The 24005-nt window shown below is 70.4% G+C and overlaps 4 protein-coding genes across 4 annotated transcripts in view; 2 read left to right on the top strand and 2 right to left on the bottom strand.

Annotated features, from left to right (window-relative positions):
• LOC142054061 (uncharacterized) overlaps positions 1 to 173 on the bottom strand; it is a 1653-nt gene extending 1480 nt beyond the window's left edge. Inside the window, exon 1 of the mRNA XM_075086258.1 lies at positions 36 to 173. Coding sequence (XP_074942359.1) covers positions 36 to 173 — 138 coding nt within the window. The remainder of the gene's footprint in view (positions 1 to 35) is intronic.
• A 2198-nt stretch (positions 174 to 2371) lies between these two features.
• LOC142054059 (uncharacterized) lies at positions 2372 to 23628 on the top strand. Its single transcript, XM_075086257.1, is given in 19 exon segments — positions 2372 to 2514; positions 2651 to 2734; positions 2919 to 3172; positions 3175 to 3327; positions 3330 to 3389; positions 3391 to 3453; positions 3455 to 3553; positions 3555 to 3593; positions 3595 to 3693; positions 3695 to 3763; positions 3765 to 3950; positions 3952 to 4245; positions 4248 to 4389; positions 9168 to 9309; positions 15165 to 15773; positions 15966 to 16134; positions 17801 to 17909; positions 18502 to 18615; positions 19061 to 23628. Coding segments are annotated over 19 exon segments (5463 nt in total). The 5' UTR covers positions 2372 to 2486; the 3' UTR covers positions 21811 to 23628.
• LRRC61 (leucine rich repeat containing 61) lies at positions 5823 to 7444 on the top strand. The gene is given in 5 exon segments (XM_075082125.1): positions 5823 to 5867; positions 6457 to 6663; positions 6665 to 6713; positions 6716 to 7267; positions 7269 to 7444. Coding segments are annotated over 4 exon segments (828 nt in total). The 5' UTR covers positions 5823 to 5867; positions 6457 to 6487; the 3' UTR covers positions 7320 to 7444.
• RARRES2 (retinoic acid receptor responder 2) lies at positions 8111 to 10136 on the bottom strand. Its single transcript, XM_075082127.1, is given in 5 exon segments — positions 8111 to 8641; positions 8741 to 8787; positions 8790 to 8844; positions 9116 to 9220; positions 9810 to 10136. Coding segments are annotated over 5 exon segments (486 nt in total). The 5' UTR covers positions 9975 to 10136; the 3' UTR covers positions 8111 to 8527.
• Positions 23629 to 24005: the final 377 nt, after the last annotated feature.

The following is a 24005-nucleotide window of genomic DNA, read 5'->3' as shown; positions in this document are numbered from 1 at the left end:
TGGCGCATGCGGTCCCGGTCGATCCGCCATCCCGCCAGGCTGTAGTGGTAGAGGCTGGCGCAGGGCACGCGTCCTCGCGCCGCGGCGTCACCTCTTCCTCTGCCGTCACCTGCACCGTCCGCTCGCACCACCGCCTGCCGCCGCACCCAGTCACCCGCGGCGCAGGCGCCCATCCCGCTCCCCCAAACCCAGCGGGGGCCGGCGTCCCGCCGCCGTACCCCGGCACGGGGATGCGGTGCGGCCTTCGCCACGGAGGACTCACCCGGTGGACCGCCTCCGCCGCGGCTGCCCAGAGCAGGAGGGAGGCCAGGACCCGGCCGGGAACCCGCAGCCCCCCGGCCATGCCGCACCGTCCCCCAGCTGCACCGTGCCGCGCCAGCCACCCTGGTGGGGGACCCCGGCGTTACCGGCGGGGCAGGAGGTGGCGGGGTGGACGCGGTGGGGACGGGGGGACACGGGCAGGGACCATCCCCAGCCCCCCAGGATGGGGGCCACCCTGGGACAGTGTTCACCCCCCCACCCTGGCCCCTCTTACCCCGGGGCCGCCCGGACAGCCGCTCTCCGTCCAGGCGCCGCCGCCGCCCCCGAACCTCTCGCGGCGCACCTCGAGGGACCCCGGGATTTATGGGGTGTGCGCGGTGGCGCGGGTCAGCTGCGGGGACGTCGATTGGTCCCAGCTGCCGGCTGAGGGGGGGGGCCCCCACCGGACCCCCCCCATCGCCCCGTTGCCAGGGCAAACCCCTCAGGACTGCGCTGGGGGGGCCGGATCCGGAGCAGGGGCGCATCCGGCATCCAGCACATCTTGGGATTAGGGATTAGGGCTCTGCCCCCCACGGCTGGGCCCCGCCCCCACGCGGATGTGCCGTGACCCCCATGTCCTGGTCCTGCTCCCCCACCCAGGAATGGTGGGGGGACCCTGGGCCCACGGGAAGGGCCCCCCCGGGGGACCCAGGGACACCCCGGAGCTGCCCCACAGCAGTGTCCCCCCCCATCCCTGTCCTGTGTGTCTGCCTCCCATATCCCCCCTCCATCCCCACGGCCATGTGCTCCCGTGTCCCCCAGTGTCCCCCCATGTCCCCCTGTCCCGTATCCCCACGCCCCACCCGGACCCGGTGGGGGGGGTTCTCCAGGGGGGTGACACTGGGCAGGTGACACGGGGGGTGACACAGGGGGGCGACACGGGGGGGTGACAGAGGGTGTGGTACGGGGTGACACAGGGTGACACGGGGGCGACACGGGGGGTGACACAGGGGACGACCACGGGGGGTGACACGGGGGGGTGACAGGGGGTGACACAGGGGGTGACACGGGGGGGTGACACGGGGGGGTGACACAGGGGTGACACAGGGGGTGACACGGGGGGGTGACACGGGGGGGGTGACACGGGGGGTGACACGGGGGTGACACGGGGGGTGACACGGGGTGACACGGGGGGTGACACGGGGGGGTGACAGGGGGTGACACAGGGGGTGGCACGGGGGGGTGACACGGGGGGGTGACAGGGGGTGACACAGGGGGTGGCACGGGGGGGAGACACGGCCCCAACTCGGCACGTGGGGGCGGGCGGAGGGCGGCGGCTCGTCCGGTGCCCGGTGCCCCCCCCATCCCGGACGCCCCCGGCCCGGTGCCGGTGCCCGTGGGGGGGTCCAGCCCCGATGGCGCTGCCGGTGCCCCGGTGGCGGCGGGGGGGGGGGGGCGGGCGGGGGAACGGCGGGGGCGGGGACCGGGGGGGCGGGGGGACCGGCGGCCACCGCGGGCGGGGCGGGGCCGGCGGCGGCGGCGGGGGAGCAGGTAGGGGCGGCGGGGGAGCCCCGGCCCCCGCCCCGAGGCCGCGGCGACGGGCGCGGCGGGCACCGCACCGGAGCGGCGGGGGGGGCGGTGGTTTTGGGGAGCACCAAGGGCGGGGGGGCACCGGGGGGGGCGGGGCAGGATGGCGGGGGTGGGGCGGGAAGGGCTTGTGGGGGGCTGTAGGGTGCCGGGGAGCCGGGGTGGGGACACCCTACGGGTTGCCGGCGGTCGGTGGCCCCCCACCCCCGGGGCGGGGGGTCTCGGGGCTGGCCGGGGACCCCCGACCCTCCCTGCTTCCCCCTCCCCCCCCCCGCCGGGGCTCTGCAGGGCGGGCGGCGGGGTCGGGGTTCCCTGGGCGGCCCCCCCGCGGCCCCCCGCCGTTCCTCCCCAGCACCACCGAGCGCCGACCCTCGCCGGAGCCGCACCACGAGGGAGAGCTTCGACGCCCCGTGAGCCCGGTGGTCCCCGTGCCGCTCCCGCCACCCCCCGGGACGGGACCCCCACAGCCCCCAGTCCCAGGGACAGGCGAGGTGGGGGGTGGGCAGCCGCCCATCCCCGTGGCCGCAGGGTTTTGGGTGCCGGGGGGACGGGGAGAGGGAGGTGTGGGTGCCGGTGGGGTGCCGCGGCGGGGGGGTCAGCCCGGTCCCGTCCCCCCAGGTTCCCCCGTGGCCCAGCCAGAGCCGGACCCACTGGCCGAGATGGAGGCGCCGGGCTGCGACGGCTCAGGTGGGTGCCAAGGCGGTCCCGCCCGTCCCCCCTGCCCGTCCCCACGCTCCCAGGGGTCTCCCGGGGGTCCCGGCAGGGCGAGGGGCCGTCCTGGAGCCGGGGGGGGACCCTGGCTTTGCCCCCTTTCTCTTCCCAGCGCGGCTGCTGGTCCCCAAGGCAGAGGCGATCGGCGAGGGCGAGGAGCCGGGGGCCGCCGTGGAGCCGGAGCACGGATGCCCAGGTGAGGGCATGCGCTGGCACCGCCGGCACACGGCAAACCCGCCGTGCCCCCCACAGCCCCCCGGCCGCTGGGCCGTGCGGTGACGGTCGCTCCGTCCCCCGGTGCGGAGCCACCCGTCCTTGGCGTGAGGTGCGCCGGGGGAGCGCCCACGTGCCCCACCGCCCCCGCCGTGTGTGCCCTGCAGAGGACTGGCTGGTGAGGAAGGTGAAGGTGGAGGAGGAGTACGAGGAGTGGCCGGCCAGCCCCGGCGCTGAAGCCCTGCTGGCAGGGCAGCCCCCGGCCGGCGTCTTCCCCCATGCCGCCGGCGCGCCGGACTGCCTGGGCGCCTGCAAACCGGAGCAGCCGTGCCCGGAGGAGCTGGGCTACGGCGCGCTGCCCGCCTTCGCCCTGCCGCCGTGGCCGCTGCTGGGCCAGAGCCCGGCCGGCGCCGAGGGCTGCGAGCACTGCTTCCAGGCTCGGCTCAGCCTGCCGCCGCCGGCGGGGGCGAGGGCGAACCGCGGCCCTGCGGGGGCTGCGGGACCCCGGCCCCCCCGCGCCCCTTCGCCTGCGCCCAGTGCGGGAAGGGCTTCGGGAAGAAGGCGCACCTGACCCGGCCACCTGCGGGGTGCACACGGGCGAGCGGCCCTTCCCCTGCGGCCAGTGCGGCCGCCGCTTCTCGCCAGAAGATCCACCTGCGCTCCCACCAGAAGACACACACGGGCGAGCGGCCCTTCCCCTGCGCCGAGTGACGGCCGCCGCTTCCGCAAGAAAACCCACCTGGTGCGGCACCAGCGCACCCACACCGGCGAGCGCCCCTTCCCCTGCACCCGCTGCGGCCGGCCGCTTCGCCCACAAGCAGCATCTCCTGCGGCACCAGCAGCCTGCACGCCGAGCCGGCGCCGGGGGACGGCGCCGGGGCGCTCCCCGCCGAGCAGAAACCCTTCCCCTGCCCCGAGTGCGGGAAGAGCTTCAGCTGGAAGAAGAAACCTGGCGTCCCACCGCCGGCTGCACCGGGAGGGACGACCCTTCGCCTGCGCCGAATGCGGCCGGCGGCTTCAGCGACAAGCGGCACCTGACGGCGCATCTGCGGGGGCACATGGGGCTGAAGCCCTACGCCTGCCCCCACTGCGAGAAGACCTTCAGCCACAAGCCCAACCTCACCACGCACCAGCGCACCCACACCGGCGAGCGCCCCTTCGCCTGCCCGCACTGCGCCCGCGGCTTCGCCCACAACCAGCACCTGCCTGCGGCACCTGCGGGTGCACACCGGCGAGCGCCCCTTCGCCTGCCCCCAGTGCGGCCGCTGCTTCAGCTCCCGGCCCAACCTCATCGCCCACGCCAAGGCGCACGCCGGCGCCCGGCCCTTCGCCTGGCGAGCAGTGCGGCCGCGGCTTCAGGCCGAAAGTCCCCACCTGGCCCGGCACCAGGCGGTGCACACCGGCACCCGGCCCCACGCCTGCGCCCAGTGCGGCAAGCGCTTCAGCTCCAAGACCAACCTGGTGCGGCACCAGGCGGTGCACAACGGGCCACCGGGCCCTACATCTGCACCCAGTGTGGCAAGAGCTTCAGCCGCAAAAACCCATCTGGCTGCGCCACGAGCGCAACCCACGCCGCTGCTGCCTCGTCCCGGCAGAGCTGGCCGGCCCCTGCCGCCCCGGCCCCACGCCGCCCTCTGAGCACCGGGGGCTGAGCACCGGGACGTGCCGGGGGGGCCCCGGCGGCTCCCAGCGATGCTCGTGCCCTCGGCGCCCTTCCCTGCGCCGGGGACCCTCGGCTGCCGAACGGCCGCTCTCCCGCTGCCCGCCGCGGCACACGGCACCGAGAGCGGCTTCCACGGGTGCCCGGCGGCGGACATGGCCGGCGGGAAAACCTCAGCTCTGAGACGGTCTTAGAAAGCTCCGAGCAAGGGCCGGCCCGCGCCAAGCCCGGGGGTGCTGGGGGAGCCCCACGGCGATGCCGGGCGGCGGGGCTGCCTGTGGGGTGCTGCCATGTGCGGTGGGGCACCGACCCACGGGGGCTGGCAGGCACTGTCGTGGTAGGAACGAGCCAAAACTGCCAATAAACCGACTTTTGTCAAACTTTCCTTGGGGCCAAGTGGGAGCTGCACTGCGGGGGCAAGAAGGATGGCGTGGGGTGGCAGAGCCGCGGTGCCGCCGGGCCAGGGCTGGGAGGCTGCTCGGGGCTGAAGCAGCCGGGGCCAGTGTCCAACACTGGGATTGAGGGGCCTGCGGCACAGCCGTGGCACGGGGGGTGTCACCCGGGGACACCGGGCACAGGGGGGCTGCGGCACAGCCGCGGCACGGGGGTGTCACCGGGAACACCGGGCACAGGGGGGCTGCGGCACAGCCGTGGCACGGGGGTGTCACCGGGAACACCGGGCACAGGGGGGCTGCGGCACAGCCACGGCACGGGGGTGTCACCGGGGACACCGGGCACAGGGGGGCTGTGGCACAGCCGTGGCACGGGGGTGTCAACGGGGACACCGGGCACAGGGGGGCTGCGGCACAGCCACGGCACGGGGGTGTCACCGGGACACCGGAGCCCCCCAGGCACCTCTGCCACCACCGCGCTCCCTGGGCCGTTCGGGGCAGTGGGGCCTGAGCTCCCTGGTGAGAGGCCTGGAGCACCCGGCGGCCTCCTGTCTGTCTGTCCGTCTGTCAGACCTGTGTCTGTCTGTCCAGCGAGTGTCTCTCTGTCTGTCTCCCTCCCTCTGTCCCATCCATCAGCCCATGCTTTCCTTCCATCCCCTCCTCCCTCTGTCCGTCCATCCCTCCATCCATCTCTGTCCGTCTGTCCCTGCTCCGGCAGTGCCGTGGGGCTGGAGTAGGGGGGTGACCCCGTGTCGGGGGGTCGCACACGGGGGGGGGGGCCCGGCCTGGTGCGGCTGGGGGGGGGCGGAGAGTGCACACGCGTGTGTACGTGTGTGGGCGCGCGCGCGGCCCCACGCGTGGTGCACGTGCCCGTGTGCCGGTGGGGGTCCCGGACCCGGTCCCGGTGGGGTCCCGGTGGGGTCCCGGTGGGGTCCCGAGCCCGAGCCCGATCCCGCGCGGGGGAGGGGGGGGAACGAGGGGGGCGGGGCCGGGGGCGGCCGCTCGGTCTCCATGGCAACGCGGGGGAGGGGCCGCGGGGGCCGCCGGGAGCCGCCGGGCGGTGAGTGCGGGGGAGGGGTTCGGGGGCACCGGGGGGGGGGCGGGGGGATGGGGGCGCGGCGGGGGGGTCCGGGGGTAACCGGGGTTGCAGCGGTGCGGGGGCAGGTCCGGGTCTAGGGGGGGGTGAGGCCCCCCCCAGGGGCTCTGGGCCCCACGCGTGTCCCTGCGCCCCCAGCGCCCCCCACGGGCACCGTGTCCCCCCCGTGTCCCTGCACCCCGGGACCCCCCACGGGTGATCTGTGCCAGGCCCCCCCCCAGCCGGGCCCTGTGGACCCCCACACTTGGGGGACCCGGGGGACACAGAGGGGTCTTGGGGGAGACAGGGGTGGTACTGGGGAGATGGGGGGGTCTTGGGGGACACACGGGGTGGGTCCTGGGGATATGGGGTTCCTGGGGAACACGGGAGGGTCCTGGGAGACACAGGAGAGTCCTGGGGGACATGGGAGGGGATCCTGGGGGACACGGGGTGGTCCTGGGGGACACAGGGGGATCTCGGGGGAGACAGGGGTGGTACTGGGGGATATGGGGGGGTCCTGGGGACCACAGGGCCACCCCCCTTCAGGACCTGACCCCCGTCCCTCTCCCCTGCAGGAGCCGAGCAGATCCGGGTCCCCCACCGGCCAGGATGGAGGGGCGCGGGGAGGCGTGCGAGCAGGAGGAGGAGGAGGAGGAGGAGGAGGAGGAGGAGGAGGAGGAGGAGGAAGGGGGGGTGCGGATCACCCCCCAGCTGCTGAAGGCCAGCACCGGGGAGTTCGCCCTGGAGTCCATCCTGCTGCTGCGGCTGCGGGGCCGCGGCATCGCCCCTGGGCTGCCTGGGCGACTGCGCCAACCTGGAGTGGCTGGACCTCTCCCGGGCAACGCCATCGCCCAGCTGGGGCCGCTGGCCGCCCTCAAGTCCCTCGCCGTCCTCAACCTCTCCCGCAACCGCGTGGCCAGCCTGGAGCCGCTCGGCTCCTGCCGCAACCTGCAGAGCCTCAACGTGGCCGGTAACCGCGTGAGCAGCCTGCAGCAGCTGCGCTGCCTGACGGGGCTGCGGCGCCTCGAGAGCCTGCGCCTGCGCGACCCCCTCGCCCGCCTCGCCAACCCGCTCTGCGCCGTGCCGGCCTACCGCGCCGCCTTGGCCGACATGTTCCCCGGCCTCAAAGCCATCGACGGCGAGCGGGTATCCGGCCGCGGCAGCGAGCTCTACCAGCTCTGCCGCGATCTCGACACCTCGCTGGGACGCGGCGCCGGTGGGGCCGGTACCGAACCGCCCGGTGCGGCTCAGCCCTGGGTGGAGGCGGGTTTCTGGGAGCCGCGGCCGCCCCGGCGCAGCTCCATCATGGAGGAGGCCTACAAGCAGTTCGGGGAGGTGCTGCAGGAATGCCGGGAGCTGAGCCGGCGCGCCGACGACACCATCGCCCAGGGCCGAGCGGGCGCTGGGCAGCCGCCCCGACCCCAACTCCTATGTCTTCTGAGCCCGCGAGACCCCCCCGCCAGGTCCCACGAGAGGAGACCCCCCCAGCCCCGGGCCACCACCATCCAGCCTGGCCTCGCCGGAGGGATGCCGGAGCAGCCGGGGGGAACCCGGCCTTGCTGAAGGGCTGGGGGGCTGCCTGAGCCCCCGGAGCAGCACCCCACACGGCTGCGGGTGCCCTGGCTGGCCCCCTGGGTGCTCCATCACCTTGGGGGCTCCGGGGTGGGAAACGCGGGCTCTGGGATGGGAAATGGCGGTCCTGGATGGGAAATGGGGGCTCCTGGATGGGAAATGGGGGCTCCTGGATGGGAAATGGAGGGTCTTGGATGGGAGAGGGGGGCGCTGGGATGGGAAATGGAGCTCCAAGATAGGAAATGGGGGTCCCTGTCCCCTGCAGAGCTGCAGCAGGAACAGAGATTCTCTCATGGGCCTTGGGAGCCCATCGCTGAGCTCTCCAGCTTGGAGGAGAGATGGGACAGGGGGCGATACCTGGGGGGACACCGTGGGGACGGGGGGGCACATGCAGTAAAGGTGTATCCTCAGAGATCCCTCTCTGCTGCTTTGTCCCAGGCCCCGAGGAGTCGGGGGGGGACCCGCCTCTCCCCACTGCTCTGCCTGGACCTGCCGCGTCCCCATCCCTCCTCCTGGGCTGGGGACGATGGGCAGGGGGTGACACCCGGGGAGGGGGAGCTGGCATGGGGCCCCCCCAGAGCTGGGGGGGACGTGGGGGGCTGAAGCCACCACACCCACATCCCCACGGTGGTCCCCGGCGGGAATAACGGCGACGACAGCGGGAGCCAGAGCCAGGGTTTACTGGTGAGCTGGGGGGCAGGGGGCGGGGGGGGGAACAGGGACGCCTCCGGGACCCTCCTTTGGTGATGCAGTGCTGGGGGGGTGGCAAGCGGGGCGGGGGGGCCGGGCTGGTCCCCCCGGGACATCGTCCGTCTGCTGGGGCTGCTGGCGGTGGTGGCCCTGAAGAGGGGACACAGAGAGGGGCTGGCTGCGGGAGGAGACCCCCCCCAAGCTTGTCCCTGTCCCCAGACCCAGCCGGAGGTGTCCCGGTGGGGAGGGTGTTCTCCTGGCCCAAGGACAGTCCCCAGCGCTTGGGTGGGGTCCCACCAGCGCCAGGGGGTGCCGGAGCTCTGCCGGCGGGGAGAGGGCCGCGTGTCCCCGACCCGTCCCCGGCACGTACCGCGTGGGGGCCGCCCCCTAGACCGGCAGCCCCTTGGAGAAGGCGTACATGCCAGGGAGGTAGAGCGTGTCCGTCGCCTTGCCGGCCTCCTCCACCGCCCTGCACTCCGCTTCGTCTCGCTGTTTGATCTCCTGCGGGGCAGAGCGGGGTGGGTCGGCACCCACCACGGCACCGCGAGGGGCCCGGCGGCCAGCGGGGACCCCTGTGCCGGTGCCCAGGGGTCGGCTCACCTTCACCGCCAGGTGATGGCTGGGGCCGCAGTTCTGGTACTTGTCAGCACCTTGGGGACATCGCCGCCGTCAAACTTGTAGCAAGCCAGGCAGGTTGGCTTCCTCTGGGGTGAGAGCATGGCCTGTCACCACCCGGGACCCCTGGGACCCCCGGCGGGTCCTGGCCAGACCCCTGCCCTGCCAGGCTTGGGGACGTCCCTGCCGCTCGCCGTGGGGTGGCAGGACGGCAGCGCCGGGCACGGCCACGAACCCGTCGTCGCCTCCCTGGCACACACGGCGGAGGGACGGTGGGGGGTCCGGGGGAGGCGGAGGTGCCGTGGCCCCGCGGGACGTGGCCCCGAGGAGGGGGGGACGCCGTCTGGCAGCCCGACTCACCCGGTTCTCCACGGTCCTGCAGTTGTGCCGCTGCGGTGCCCTCTTCCTGCAGGCCGTCTGCACCAGGCTGACCCGCAGCTGGACGAACGTCCCCGAGGGGTCTTCCTGGGGGGAGAGGGTCACCCCGTCAGCTTGGGGGGGACGCAGGGCGGCCAGCACGGATGCGACGCCGACCCCGCACCAGGGGCTGCTCGGTGAGGCGGCCGCAGGGGTACATCCAGCCCTGGGGAACAACCGCGCCGGGACCCCCACATGGAGGGTCCCAATGTGGGCGAGCGGCCCCAGTCGGAGGGTCCCCGGAGCCCCCAGCCCTCCCGAGGAACCGTCACGTCCGAGCCGCCGCCGCCGTCGGTGCTCCCGGCTGCCCCGCGATGGCCGTCGGCCAGCGGTCGCTCGCCCCACGGTTAATGGGTAGCTGAGCTCCGCCACCCCCTGCCTGCGTGCCCCCTGTGACCCCTGTGCCGTGCCACGCCGGTGGGGCCGTCCCCACGCCCAGCCCGCCCACCGCCCCCTCCTCCGTGACGGGCCCCGACCCCCTCGCCGCCGCCCCCCCTGCCCTGCCCGTTCCCGCCGACGCCGGGCCAAGGCCTCTGGCCGCCATCTCGTCCCTCCCCGTGGCACCAGCCACCGCACACACACCTCCCGCCCCCTCCGCGGGGGTCCGAGGGCACCCGCAGCCCCCCCCGGCGCTCACCCGCTCCACAGCCCCTTCCACCGCCTGCTCCTTGAAGATGTGCTGCACGTTGCTGCGGCTGTGGAAATACTCCAGCACCTCCCTCACCACCCGCCGCTGCAGCGGGGACTGGCTGGCGGCGGCCAGGGCCACCAAGCCCAGGCAAAGGGCTAGCGGGAACCTCATCCCTGCGGCGGGGGGCTGCCGGGGCTGCCTGACCCCAGAGAGCCTCGCCGATCGACCAGCTGGTGGTTTTCGTCTCTCATTAACCAATTTCCTGGAAACTGCCCTTTTTTCCGCCCCCGGGCTGGCCCCGCAGGCTGCTTGCGCGGTGTGTCCCCCCCCACTCCGGCACGGCCCCTCCGGCATGGCCACGGGGAGGAGGGGCTGGACACGGCCACCACCAGCAGCCGGCCGTCACCGGCAGCCGGCCGGAGGGGATGCCGGCGTCGCCCCGGGCCCACCGGCAGCCTCGCGCCCCCCGGGATGGGGTGCCGAGGGGCCGGGAGGGGAGCCGGGCAGAAGGGCGGCTCGGGCACGGGGCCGGCAGCCCTCGGCAAGCGGCCGAATGTCACCGCCGCTGGCACGGGGACCTCGGGGAGGCTCCTCTCCCCTGGGACACAGGGCCACACAGTGTGCCGGGGAGGGAGGTGCCGCTGCCAGGGGGGTGCCGGGTCTCCCCCAGCCCGCACGGCTTGGCCGGGCCGCCGGCTGAGCGGGGACGCCTCCCAGGCCGTGCAACACCCGCAGCACACGGACGGCAAATGAACGGCGCCCGTGTCCGGGCTGGGGGTCCTGCACCCCCCCCGTCTGCCCCCATGGCCCCACCAGCCTTCCCATGTGCCGCTGTCGGGGTCCCAACACCCAGTTGCACCCGAAAGCTGCCAGCCCTCCCTTTGGGGGGGTCTGTGGGGTCCTGGGAGTGGGAGGTGGGAGATGGTGGGTGTTGGGGGTGACGGTGGGGGACACAAAAGTCCCCAGAACTTGGCTTGGATGGGTGTACGCTCCGCTGGGTTAAAAAAAACTGGCTGGTGGCCGAGCCCAGAGAGCTGTGGTGATGGAGCTAACCCCAGCTGGGGGCCGGTCACGAGCGGGGCTCCCCAGGGCTCGGTGTCGGGGCCTGTCTTGTTTAATGTCTTTATCAATGATCTGGGCGAGGGGATCGAGGGCACCCTCAGGGAGTTGCAGGTGACACCAAGTTGGGCGGGAGTGTCGATCTGCTGGAGGGCAGGGAGGCTCTGCAGAGGGACCTGCACAGGCTGCATCAATGGGCCGAGGGCAATTCATAGAATCATAGAATCACAGAATGGTCTGGATTGGAAGGGACCTTCCAAGGCCATCCAGTCCAGCCCCCTGCCATGAGCAGGGACATCTCCCACTAGATCAGGTGCTCAGAGCCCCGTCCAGCCTGGCCTTGAATGTTTCCAGGGGTGGGGCATCTCCCACCTCTCTGGGCAACCTGGGCCAGGGTTTCACCACCCTCACTGCAAAAATTTCTTCCTTATATCCAGCCTAAATCTCCCCTCCTTTAGTTTAACACCATCACCCCTTGGCCTGTCACAACAGGCCTTGCTAAAGAGGTCACCCCCGCCCTTCCCACAGCCCCCCTTTAAGCACTGGGAGGCTGCAATAAGGTCTCCCCGCAGCTTCTCCTCCCCAGGCTGCACAACCCCAGCTCTCCCAGCCCGGCCTCGCAGCAGAGGGGCTCCAGCCCCCCGAGCATTTCTGTGCCCCCTCTGGCCCCGCTCCAACAGCCCCGTGTCTGTCCCGTGCTGAGGAGCCCCGAGCTGGAGGCGGCGCTGCAGGGGGGTCTCACAGAGCGGGGCAGAGGGGCAGGACCCCCTCCCTCGCCCTGCTGCCCGCGCTGCTGGGGATGCAGCCCAGGGCACGGCTGGCTCTCTGGGCTGTGAGCGCACATGGCCAGCTTGTGTCCAGCTTTTCACCCCCCAGCACCCCCAAGTCCTTCTCCGCAGGGCTGCTCCCCATCCCCCCATCCCCCAGCCTGTGTTGGTACCGGGGGCTGCCCCGACCCAGGGGCAGGACCTTGCCCTTGGCCTTGCTGAACCTCAGGAGGCTCTCCCAGGCCCCCTCTCCCGCATGTCCAGGTCTCTCTGGATGATATCCCGTCCTTCTGGCAGGTCACCTGCCCCGCTCAGCTTGGTGTCATCTGCAAACTTGCTGAGGGTAGACATGGTCCCGCCGTCTAAGTCGTTGATGAAGACATTAAACAGCACCGGTCCCAGTACGGACCCATCGTGGTTCCGCCCCAGTCGGCAACTCAACACCCTGCAGCCGCTTGCTCACTTACCCCCACCCCTGTGGGACGGGGGAGAGAATCGGAAGAGCAAAAGAAAAAAAAAAGCTTGTGGGTTGGGATAAGAACAGTTTAATAATTAAAATAAAATAATAATTATAATAATGACAATTATTATAATAATAACAATAATGATAATATAATAAAAAGGAAAAGCGAAAAATCCAGAAACACAAACGACACAGCCGCTCCCCACCCGCCGACCGACGCTGCCCGTCCCCGAGCCGCGATTGCTGCCTCCCTCCCCCGGCCAGCCCCTCCCAGGTAACCTACTGGGCACGATGTTACATGGTATGGAATATCCCTTTGGCCAGTTTTAATCTGCTTTCTCAGCTGTGCCCGCTCCCCTCCCGGCTGCTTGTGCCCCCGGCAGAGCGTGGGAAGCTGGAAATGTCCTTGACTAGCACAAGCACTGCCCAGCAACAACAAAAACATCGGTGTGTTATCAGCGTTGTTTTCATACTAAGTCCAGAGCGCAGTGCTAGGCCAGCTGCAGCGAAGAAAATTAACTCTAGCCCAGCTAAATCCCAAACACGATCCCACTGTCTGTCGTTGATGAAGACACTAAACAGCACCGGTCCCAGTACAGACCCCTGGGGGACACCACTCGTCACGTGTTGCCATCTGGACATCGAGCCGTTGACCACGACCCTCTGGATGTGACACCCAGCCAGTTCCTCACCCACCGAACAGTCCACCCAACAAATCAGTATCTCCCCAGTTTAGAGAGAAGGGTGCTGCGGGGGACCATGTCGAAGGCCTTACGCAAGCCCAGACGTGACGCCTGCAGCTCTCCCCTGGCCCACTGATGCAGTCACTCCATCAGAGAAGGCCACTGGGTTGGTCAGGCAGGACTCACCCTTGCTGAAGCTGTGGTGGCTGCCCCGAATCACCCCCCTTGTCCTCCATGTGCCGTAGCAGAGCTTCTAGGAGGGTCTGCTCCATGGCCTTCCCCAGCACAGAGCTGAGGCTGACAGGATGGCAGCTCCCCAGGTCCTCCTTTCTACCCTTTTTAAAGGTGGGCACAGTGTTTCCCTTCTTCCAGTCCCCAGGGACTTCACCTGACTGCCGTGACCCTTCAAATATCATGGGGAGTGCCCTAATGACTGCATCAGCCATTTCCCTCGGGGCTCTGGGATGTGTCTCGTCAGGTCCCATGGGCTGGTGTACGTCCAGGTTCCTCAGGCAGTCACGAACCTGACCTTCCCTTACAGCGGGAGGGGCTTTACCCCCCTGGCCTCCACCCCACGGCCCCTCGGCTTGGGGGAGGAGGGGAGAGGTGACCGGGGGAGACTGGGGCAAAAAAGGTGTTGAGTCCCTCAGCCTTCTCCTCGACTGTTGATGCCAGGCCACCAATCCTGTTCATCGGGGGGTACGCTTCCTTTGACTTTCCCTTTCTGGTCCATGTACCTGTTGAGAACCCTTTACAGCATCACAGAATCATAGGGGTTGGAAGGGGCCTCTGGAGATCATCTTGTCCAACACCCCCAGCTTGAGCAGGGGGCACAGGAGCCCATCCTTTCTTGTTATTCTTTGCATCCGTTGCCAACTGTATGAGGGCTAACAAGTCCAGTTGTGTGAGGTTTAACAAGGCCCAGGGCCGGGTCCTGCCCTCGGGTCACACCAACCCCAGGCAGCGCCCCAGGCCCGGGGCAGAGGGGCTGGGAAGTGCCCGGCGGAGAAGGCCCTGGGGGTGCTGGCTGACAGCCGGCTGGGCATGAGCCAGCAGTGCCCGGGTGGCCAAGGAGGCCACCAGCCCCCGGGCTTGTGTCAGCACTGGTGTGGCCAGCAGGGGCCGGGCAGGGATGGGGCCCCTGTGCTCGGCCCTGGGGAGGCCCCACCTCGAATGCTGGGCTCAGGTTTGGGCCCCTCGGGACAAGAAGGGCCTTGAGGGGCTGGAGCGTGTCCAGAGAAGGGCAGCGGGGCTGGGGCAGGGTCTGGAGCACAAGTGTGCTGGGGGGCGGCTGGGGGAGCTGGGGGGGTTTAGCCTGGAGAAGAGGGGGCTGAGGGGAGCCCTTCTCGCTCTCTGCAGCTGCCTGAGAGGGGCTGGAGTGAGGGGGGGGCTGGTCTCTGCTCCCAAGTCACCAGGGACAGGACGAGAGGGAACGGCCTCAGGCTGCGCCAGGGGAGGTTTAGGTTGGGTGTGAGGGAAATGCCTTCCCTGCCAGAGGGGTCAGGGGTTGGCACAGGCTGCCCAGAGAGGCGGAGGGTCGCCGTCCCCGGGGGTGACGAACCCGTGCGGACGTGGCGCGTGGGACGCGGCCCGGGAGGCCGGGGGGTGTCGGGCTGGCGGCGGGACCCGGTGATCCCGCAGGCCTTTCCGTGCCCGGCGCCCCACGAAGTCCCGCCGAGGCCCGGCTCTCCACGGCGGCGCCGGGGCCGCTCCGGCCCGATGCCGCGGCTCGGCGGCGCGAGGCCCGGCGGCGCCGGCAGGGGGCGCCCCGCCCCGCCGTACGGGTGCCACCGCAGGACACGCCCGCTCAACCCGGAAGTGGTTGGGGTGGGGGTTTTGCCCCCCCCCCCCGCGGAGGCGGTGGGCGCGGCCGCCCCGCCCCTCCCGCCGCACGTTACGTCGCCGCCGCCGCCGCCGCCGCGCCGTCGTCATCACGTAGCGGGAGCGTCGTTCCTCCGTGAGTTTCCCCGGGGAAGGCGGCGGCGGGGCCTGGTCGCTCTGGTGCGGGCGGCTCGGTGGCGATACCGGTACCGGGGAGTCTCACCGCTCGGGCCCCCGGCGGCCCGGGGCCGCTCCCGGCCGGTACCGGTGACAGGCGGGGCCGGGCGCGTTCGCGGGGCGAGGCGGGGGCTTCGCGGGGGTGGGGGGCGGCACGGCCCCAGCGGCGGACGGACGGACGGACGGACGAACGGACAGAGAGACAGCCAGGCCGACCGACAGACCCCTGGGACGGCGACGGACGGACAGACAGACAGACCAACCCCCAGGATGGCGATGGACGGACAGACCGACCCCTGGGATGGTGATGGACAGACAGACCAACCCCCGGGATTGCAATGGACAGACAGACAGACCCCCAGGACGGTGATAGTCCCTCAGGACAGTGACTGACAGACAGACCCCTGGATGGTGATGGACGGACAGACAGACACCCTGGGACAGTGAAAGACGGACAAACAGACACGCAGCCCTCGGGACAGCAATGGATGGACAGACAGACAGACAGACCCCCGGGACAGCGATTGACAGCCGGGATGGCGACTGACAGCCCCCCGGGACGTGCCCCCCGGCAGGCGCCCGCACCGGCGGACCCCGCGCCCCGGTCGGCAGCGCGCCGGGGGGCGGGCGGGGGTCGCGGGCGGCGGCACGGCTCCGCTGCGGCGCCCCCCCGTTGCCAGCCGCACCCCGAAAGGCGCCCCGGCCGTTCGCCACCGCGTCCCCGTCGCGGCCGGGGCTGGCCGGGGGGGGGGGGCTTCTCAGCAGCGGCGTCGCCGCCTCGGCCCCCCCTCGAGGCGGGAAGAGCCCCCGGCGCCGCCGGGACGGGTGGGCGAAGCTCCTTCCCCGCCAAAACCGGGGCGAGGGCGTTGTGCTGGGCGGCCCCCGCGTGTCCCCGCCGGGGCCGTCGCCCCCTCGCCGGGGCTGGCGGGAGCAGTGCGGCGGGAGGCCTCTCGGCGTGGACTACAAATCCCAGTAGCGCTGCCGGCGGGGAAGCTTTGCGGTAACCGGAGTGAATCCGGGCCAGAGCCCGGGCTCGGCGCCTTCCTCTCCCCCGAAACAACTCGGAGGAGGAGGAGGAGGAGGAGGAGGAGGGGTAGGGCGGCTCTGCAGGCGGCCGAGCTCCTCCGGCTTCGCCTCTCGGCGTGCCGCGCCGCCTTCCCCGCTCACCGGCTCCCCTCTCCCGCTCTCCCAGGGCCCCGCAGCAGCCATTTGGAGGAAGTCGGGGAAGACCGGAGCCCGCGACCGTGGCGGAAGGCGGAGGGGAAGGACAGCCGCCGCCCGGCGCTCTCCCCGCAGCCCATGTCCTCTCCCCGCGCCGGGCGGCCCCGCGGGGAGCCATGTCCGCCGGCGGAGCGCCCCAGGTACGCCCGCGGGGACGGCGGAGGGCCGGGCGCGCCGCCGCGGCGGTCGGGAGGAGCCCCGGCTCCGCTTTGGTGCCGCAGCATTTTGGGGGGGGGGGGGGGCGGGGGGGTTTTCCTCGAGGGCCGGGGGGGGTTTCCTGGTGCTTTTCCCCTCCTCGGTTCGAGATATGAGGAGCCGCGCGAGCCCCCGGCGAGGCTTTTTCGTTTAAATTGGCGCTTTTTTAAAAGTGTCGGAGCGCGGCTGGGCGCCGTGTCTCCTGCCATCTGCTCTCCTTGCGCTGCTGCCAAGCTCCGGGGGAGTTCTGCGGGAAGGAGGGGGGATCCCGGGGGGGAAGGCGGGGGGATGGGGTGTCGAGCTTCCCGGGAGAGGCTGCTCCGGCTCCTGGCAGAGGTTTCCACCTCCGGTGTGGGTCCCGGCTGGGCTGGGAGTGGGGCCGGGTGGTCGCACCGGGCGAGGGGTCCGCTCGGGAAGGAAGCCATCCCGTCAGACGGGGAGCTCAGCCCGGGGCTTCAGCCCTTAGCGAGCTCCGCTCGAGCCTTCCGCCGAGCTCCGGCAGGTGGGGAAACTGAGGCACGCCGGGGAGAAGCTGCTTCCCTGCACCGAAACAAGTCGGTGGCAAAGCGGGAGGCGTCGCCCCGAGCCCCTGCCCTCCCGTGCCGCCGCCTGCCTGTACCTTCCCCGAGGGGTTGGAGCCCCGGGACGGGGGGCAGCAGCGGTGCCGTCCCCCTCCTCCGGTGCCGGAGCAGCTTCTATCAGCGCTCCGCGGGGAAAATGGCCCCGGGATTTGTCCCGGCTGTGCTGCTGCGGATCCGGAGTCGGAGGAGAGCGCCCCGGCGGTGATGCCGCCGCACTGGGGCCCCGTTAGCTCCCGAGCTCAGGGTCGGGGGGTGCGGGGGCTTTCTGCGGGCCCGGGCGGTGACAGCGGCGTGGGGGCCCCTCTCCCCAGGGCAGTGCACCCCTCGGCATGGGGCGGCTCTCGCTGCTGGTGGCCCGGGGGCCTCGGGCACTGTCTGGACAGGCTGTCCTCCTCAGAATTGTTTGGGTTGGAAAAGGCCTTTAGCATGATCAAGTCCAGCCCTTAACCCAACGCCACCAAGCCCAGCTCTAAACCGTGTCCCCAGGCGCCACGTCTGCACAGTGTTCGTCACCCCCCAGGGACGGTGACTCCCCCACCTCTCTGGGCAGCCTGTGCCAACCCCTGACCCCTCTGGCAGGGAAGGCATTTGCCTCACACCCAACCTAAACCTCCTCTGGCGCAGCTTGAGGCCGTTCCCTCTCGTCCTGTCCCTGGTGACTTGGGAGCAGAGACCAACCCCCCCCTCACTCCAGCCCCTCTCAGGCAGCTGCAGAGAGCGAGAAGGGCTCCCCTCAGCCCCCTCTTCTCCAGGCTAAACCCCCCCAGCTCCCCCAGCCGCCCCCCAGCACACTTGTGCTCCAGACCCTGCCCCAGCCCCGCTGCCCTTCTCTGGACACGCTCCAGCCCCTCAAGGGCCTTCTTGTCCCGAGGGGCCCAAACCTGAGCCCAGCATTTGAGGTGGGGCCTCCCAGTGCCGAGCACAGGGGCCCCATCCCTGCTCGGCTCCTGCTGGCCAAAAACCCCAAAGAAACAAACCCCAAAGAAGCGATGACGTCCTGCTGAGACACTTCTCCTCTCTCCTGGTGCAGCCTGCCCACGCCCTGAACCTGCTCCCCTACCCCAGGCTGAGCGAGGTGCCGAGAGCCGGACACGAGCTGGATGCCGTCAGCGCCGAGGTCCCCTCCGACCCCTGCACAGGTGACCACCACCCGCCTGCGAGGGGGGTTGCGGGCGCGCTTGCGGCTTCCCCAGAGTGCGGTCGGTCCTGGGGTAACACCAAGTCCGGCTGATGGCCAGCAAGGGTCTCCTCTTGACCGGGGTGGGGGGACGCAGAGATTGTATGTAAATATACAAATGGCACCACTGGGAGGAATCCCTGACCTGGAGCTCAGGCAGGTCCTTTGGGTGCTCGTCTGCTCGAGAGGGCGATTTCTATTCTGCTTGGGAGGCCTGGGTTGGAACTAATTGCATTCTTGTGGTAGCCTTTGAAATCCGATCGCAAAAGCCTTTCGCGGGCTCTGAGGGCGGCCGGTGAGCCGCCGAACGGCGCTCCTTCCCGCCTTCCACCTTGCCGCGAGGCGGGAGCCAGCTGCTGGTATTTCCTTTAATCTTTAATTACATCTCAGGCAGCAGAAGCTTAAAATAAGCGAAGGCGATGCCCCCCGGCTTCGTTAATTTTAGCTTATTCGGGCGTTCACGCAGGCGTCTCCGGCGTAGCGGCGCCCGTGCCGCACGCGCGTTTCGCGGCGCGACGCGGTTCACGGTGACCAGCTCTTACCCCTCCAACCAGGCTACCGGTTTTTCAAGCCCGGCGGTTTGTTCGGAATGAAACAGTCGGAGGAGCCGTACGCCGAAGGCCAGCAGATGCAGGAGGACACCAAGATCCTCGTGAGCCCCTGCGCGGGTAGGTGCTCCGCGCGTCCCGGCGGCGGCAGCCTGGGAGCGGCGGGAAACCGGCCTCGGCGGGGGGTGTTCCTCTTGGGGCAAAGGCCGTTTTTGGCCAGTTTGCGGCCGTTTCGGGTCAGTTTGCAGCTGTTTCAGGTCGGCTTGCGGCCATTTCAGGTCAGCTTGCAGCCATTTTGGGCCAGCAAGCGGCCATTTTGGTCATTTAATGGCAAGTTTTTGCTATCGCCACTGCCCGCGAGTCGGGGTGGAGCGGGCTCTGGGCGGGGTTTCGATCCCGCTGGTTCTTTAGGGTGTGTCAAACCCTCAGTGATTCAGTCTGAGGTGGTCCCGCGAGGGGCGGGGGGCTGGGCTCGGTGCTGCTCGTGGGTCCCTTGCACTTTGAGATATTCCGTGATTCTGCAAAAGACACTGAAATTAACATCTTGAATCTCTTTGATATCCAGTTGAGCCCGGTCGGGTGAATAAAGTCGAGCAGCCTGAGGAGAAACCCGGGGCAGCTGCCGGCGCCCTGGAGCTGTATCCCGCGGCCGCCAGCAGCTCCGGCCGCTGGTTTCACGGCGGGCAGCGTGCGCCGGAGCGGGCGGGCGTGGAGAGAGACGGCGCCGCCGGCCTTGGCCCGCTCTCCACGCGGGTGGCCTGCTGGGTGCCGCAGCTCGGCGCCGGCCCTTTCCGCTGCGCCCAGTGCGGGAAAGGTTTCCGCCAGAAGCAAAGCCTCATCACGCACGAGAGGATCCACACCGGAGAGAAACCCTACCGGTGCGGGGACTGCGGGAAGAGCTTCAGCCAGCGGCCCAACCTGCTGACCCACCGCCGCGTGCACACCGGGGAGCGCCCCTTCCCCTGCGCCCAGTGCGGCAAGCGCTTCAGCCAGAAAGCCAACCTCCTGGCCCACCAGCGCATCCACGCCGCCGGGGAGAAGGTGCTGGCGGGGGGCGAGCAGGAGGACGGCGCGGCCGGCAAGCCGAAGCTGCGATCCCAGCAGAGGAGTTACCAGGAGGACACCCCCTTCGTCTGCCCCGAGTGCGGGAAGAGCTTCAGGCAGAAGCCCAACCTCATCACCCACCGGCGCATCCACACCGGCGAGCGCCCCTTCACCTGCTTCCTCTGCGGCCGGAGCTTCAACCAGAAGACCAACCTGGTGACGCACTACCGCGTGCACACCGGGGAGCGCCCCTTCGCCTGCACCCAGTGCGGCAAGCGCTTCACCCAGAAAACCAACCTGGTGACGCACCAGAGCACCCACACCGACCTCCGTCCCTACCCCTGCGGGCAGTGCCAGAAGTGCTTCAAGGACAAAGTCTCCCTCAAAGCCCACCAGAAGACTCACGCCCCGCGCCAGCGGCGCTGCCCGGGCCGCAGCCCGGCCACCGGCCTGCCCTTCGGGGCTGCTGCGCCCACCCTGCTCCAGCCCGGGGGTCCCGAGCCAGACCCCGCCTTCAGCCCCATGGCGTCGCTGCCCATTCAGAAGCTCCCCGAGGGCCAAGAGCTCTACTCGTGCGCGGAGAAGAGCTTTCCCCCGAAGGAGCCGCTCCTGCCGCACCAGCCAGCCCCGCTGGGCGAGCAAACCTTCCCCTGCATCCAGTGCGGGGAGGGGTTTTGCCAGAAGGTGACTCTCCTCCGGCCGCAGCACGGTCCGGCTGCCGACGCTCCCGGGGGCTGCGCGGCAGCCTTCGCCCACGGCCCGCACCTCCTGGGGCACCTGGGGGTGCAGCCTGTCCTCGGGGACGCGACCGCCCCGGCTCCCCAGACCCCCGGGGCGGAGAAACCCTTCATCTGCAACCAGTGCGGCAACAGCTTCGGCCTCTGGCTCTCCCTCGTGGCTCACCAGAAGACCCACGTCGGGCAGAAGTCCTACCCGTGCCCCGAGCACGAGAAGAGCTCCAGCGACGAGCTGTCCCCCAAATCCACCCCGCAGGAGAAGCAGGCGGAAGGGAGGGCCTGGGTGTGCCCCGAGTGCGGGAGAAGCTTCGCCCAGTACGAGCGTTTGGTAAAACACCGGCAAAACCACCGGGGCAGGGGGCCCTACCGCTGCGACGTCTGCGGGAAGAGGTTCAGCCTGAAAACCAACCTGGTGACCCACCAGCGCATCCACACCGGCGAGCGCCCCTTCACCTGCGGCGTCTGCGGCCGCCGCTTCAACCAGAAGGGGAACCTGGTGACCCACTACCGCACGCACACCGGGGAGCGCCCCTTCGCCTGCACCCAGTGCGGCAAGCGCTTCGCCCAGAAGCCCAACCTCATCGCCCACCAGAAGACCCACACGGGCAGGCAGCCCTTCAGCTGCCTGGAGTGTCCCAAGCGCTTCAAGAGCAAGCTTTCCCTGCGGGTCCACCAGCGAGTGCACGCGGCGGAGAGACCCCAGGGCGAGCCGGGCCCGGCCGCCGGCCTCCAGCCCCACCCCGGCAGCCCCTACCCCTGCTCACTCTGCGGGGAGACCTTCGAGGAGCACGGCGAGCTGCAGCTGCACCGGCAGGGCCACGCCGGCGAGCGGCCGCACGCCTGCGCCGAGTGCGGGAAGCGATTCCGGCAGAAGGTGAATCTGGCCGTTCACCAGAGGACCCACACCGGCGAGCGACCGTTCCGCTGCGCCGAGTGCGGGAAGGGCTTCAGCCAGAAGGCTCACCTCCTCCGGCACCGCAGGACGCACGCCGGTGGCATCCCGCCCTCCTGCTGCGAGGGGACCTGCCCGGCGCACCAGGAAGAGCCGGAGGCCGGCGACGCTCCCCTGGGAAAAGGCTCCGACGGCCCCGGCGTGCTGCTGCCCCCCTGCTCCCACGGAGCCACTCACGGATCGCTGGCTCGGGAGGAGCTTCGGGCGGGAGCGCAGCCCCCCAACAGACCCGAGAGCCCCTCGGGGGCGGCAGACATCCTCCTGCAGCTGATGCAGGACGACCACCACCTCGTGCCGGGGTCCCACCACCCGCAGGAGGGCCCCGGCGGGCAGTGCCCCTGCAAGTGCGCCGAGGCGGGGGAAGGCTTGAGCCCGAAGCCCCCGAACCCGCCGCTGCAGTGCTGCTGCGCCGACTGCCTGAGCCAGCGGCAGCTGCTCCTGAAGCCCCAGCCCGACTGCCGAGCCGAGCTCTGGTGCAAGTACGGCGGCTGCGGCAGAAGCTTTGAGGAGAAGCGAGTCCTGAGAGTGCCTGAGAGAGCGCACGGCGAAGAGAAGCCCTCGCCGTGCCCCAGCTGCTTGTAACGCCCGCGCGGGCTGCCGAAAGCCTGCCTCCGCGGCGAGGGACCGCACCTCATCGCTCTTGCACTAAAAGACACCAAACAGAACGAGGCGGCGGCTCGCGCTGGGGGCCGACGGCCGGCCAGAGGAGGACAGTGCCGAGGGAGAGCCGTGAGTCGGGGCTCGTGTCGGCGGGGACTCGGCAGAACCGCAGTGCTTTTGGGAACATGAGGCCCCCCCAGAAGCGTGCATCGGACGGGGCGAAGCCGGAGGCGGGCTCGGAGGCGCTGGGTGAGCCTTTCTGCCTCGCCGACGTACCAAACCGATGGAGGGGATGGAGCTGAGGGGCGGCCGCGGGACCCGGGATCCGCAGCGTTGGCTCCTGCTGCAGCCGCACGGACCGTGGGGAGCGGGAGGAGCTCGGGATGCGGGATCTCTCGGCTTAAAAACCGCTTCCGTGCCTGCGGCAGGGCCCGGCGGCAGCACCTCTGCCCGCTCCTGCCGCTGGGCTCGGCTGGGTGATGCGCGGACCCGGAGGCAGCCGTGGGGCAGCGGGGGGCCTCCGCGGGCCCAGAGCTTCTCCCAGAACCCTCTGTCCTTCTCTTCTGGACTGGCCGTCATTCCACAGGGACGCGTTCGGGATGCAGAGCCGAGACGCACCGTTGGCCGCCCGCCGGCCTGGGAGCAGGAGGAGCAGCTTCGCCGGGCGCAGGAGCGAGCCGCGGGAGGCCGGGAGAGCCGCGGAGAGGTGCCAGGGCCCTTCTCGCCTCGCCGGTGACCTCCTGCCGAGGCTCCCCGGCCAACGCCGCAGGATCCGGTCCACGAGTTCCTTGGGGGTGCGGGGCGAGCACCGGGAAAACGGGAAACTGCCGGGAAAAGGGCCTGGAAGCTTCTAGGCTCGCCTCCGCTTCCCAAAGGGAGGCGGGAACAGCCTCTCCGGGCCCGGAGGGGCCGCGCAGGGTGGCAGGGGGGTGGGGAAGGGGGGGTGTAGCTTGTGCTTCTCTACTTGCTCTGTGGATAATCTTTCTGACTAGCAGCTCTTTCTGGTACTCAATTAACCTCTGCATAGATAACCCAGACACGCCGGGGGAGCAGGAGCGGCCGTAGGCTGCCGGAGCCAGCGCGATAGCTCGTGGTGGTGGTGGTGTCTGCCCGTTTCCCTGCCAGCGCGGTGCTCCGGCAGAGGTGCCGGTTGCTTGCCGGGGCTTGCCTGCCATCTCCGCTTCCCCGTCGGTGCAGCAGAGCCCGTTCGTCGGGTGTTCGGGGAGGGGGTGTCGGGGCTTTAGAAATGGGAACCGCGCGCCTGAAAGCTGTTCTCGCTTCGAAGCGGGCTTTACCCGAAAGGGGAAGCGAATCTCGCCTGCTGCGTCTGGGGGAACCCCTCGTCCCACCCCACGCCCCCTCAGCTGCCTGCTCCTCAGCCCCGCAGCCGGGTCACACCGTGCTCGGCCGTGGAGCCTCGCAGCTGCCCCCCTCGAACAAAAACCTTCCTTGAAAGCACGAGGGACGGCGTTACCGGAGCCCAGCTCAGTGCCGCGCCGCTCGCCGCCGCCTGTGTGTTTTGGGGTGTAGCCAAAGGGGTGTAGGCAAGGAGAGGGTTTGTCACCAGCCGAGGGGACGCCGGGACGGTGACAGCTGGAGCTTCAGCGGGGCGAGGGCATAGGGGTCCCAGCACCCGAAGTCTGGCAGGCTGGGGTGGGCATCCGACCCTGTCCCCCCTAACCTGCTGCCCCCGGGGCTGATGCACCGCCCCCCTCCCCTCCCCTCCCGCTCCAGCAGCATTTCAGGTCCTTGCAATTCTATTTTTTTGAGGTTATTTAAAATAAAAGCTTTCTCACAGCAGGCTCATGGCTCCTCTCTCCTGGGAAGCGTCAGGGCCATGAGCCCAGCCTGGGGCAGTGGGGTCTCCCTTAAGCTTAAATCCAGGCCTGAGCTTAGGCTCAGGTGAAGGCAGGTGAATTTCTTGCTCAGTCTTGAGCTTTTCCTGACCTTCAGGGCTGCAGCCACATCGCCGGGCCCTGCGCCTCCTTCCCTGGCCGAGCCGGCAGCGTCTCAGCGCCCGTGGGTTGGTGTGGCACCGCGCTGTGGCTTGGCCTGTGTGCCAGGGCCGGCCGCGGCAGCCGGAGCTCTCGCAGAGGGGGACGGCGTCACAGGGCGCTGTGGACGTGGTCCCGGAGGAGCCGCTGCGCCGGTTGTTTGTCCCTGCGTCCGCTTCGCTT

Source organism: Phalacrocorax aristotelis, chromosome 2 (assembly GCF_949628215.1).
Source record: "Phalacrocorax aristotelis chromosome 2, bGulAri2.1, whole genome shotgun sequence".
Lineage (NCBI taxonomy): Eukaryota > Metazoa > Chordata > Aves > Suliformes > Phalacrocoracidae > Phalacrocorax > Phalacrocorax aristotelis.
Note: the sequence above shows the minus strand (reverse complement) of the source record. Positions and strands in the feature narration are given on the sequence as shown.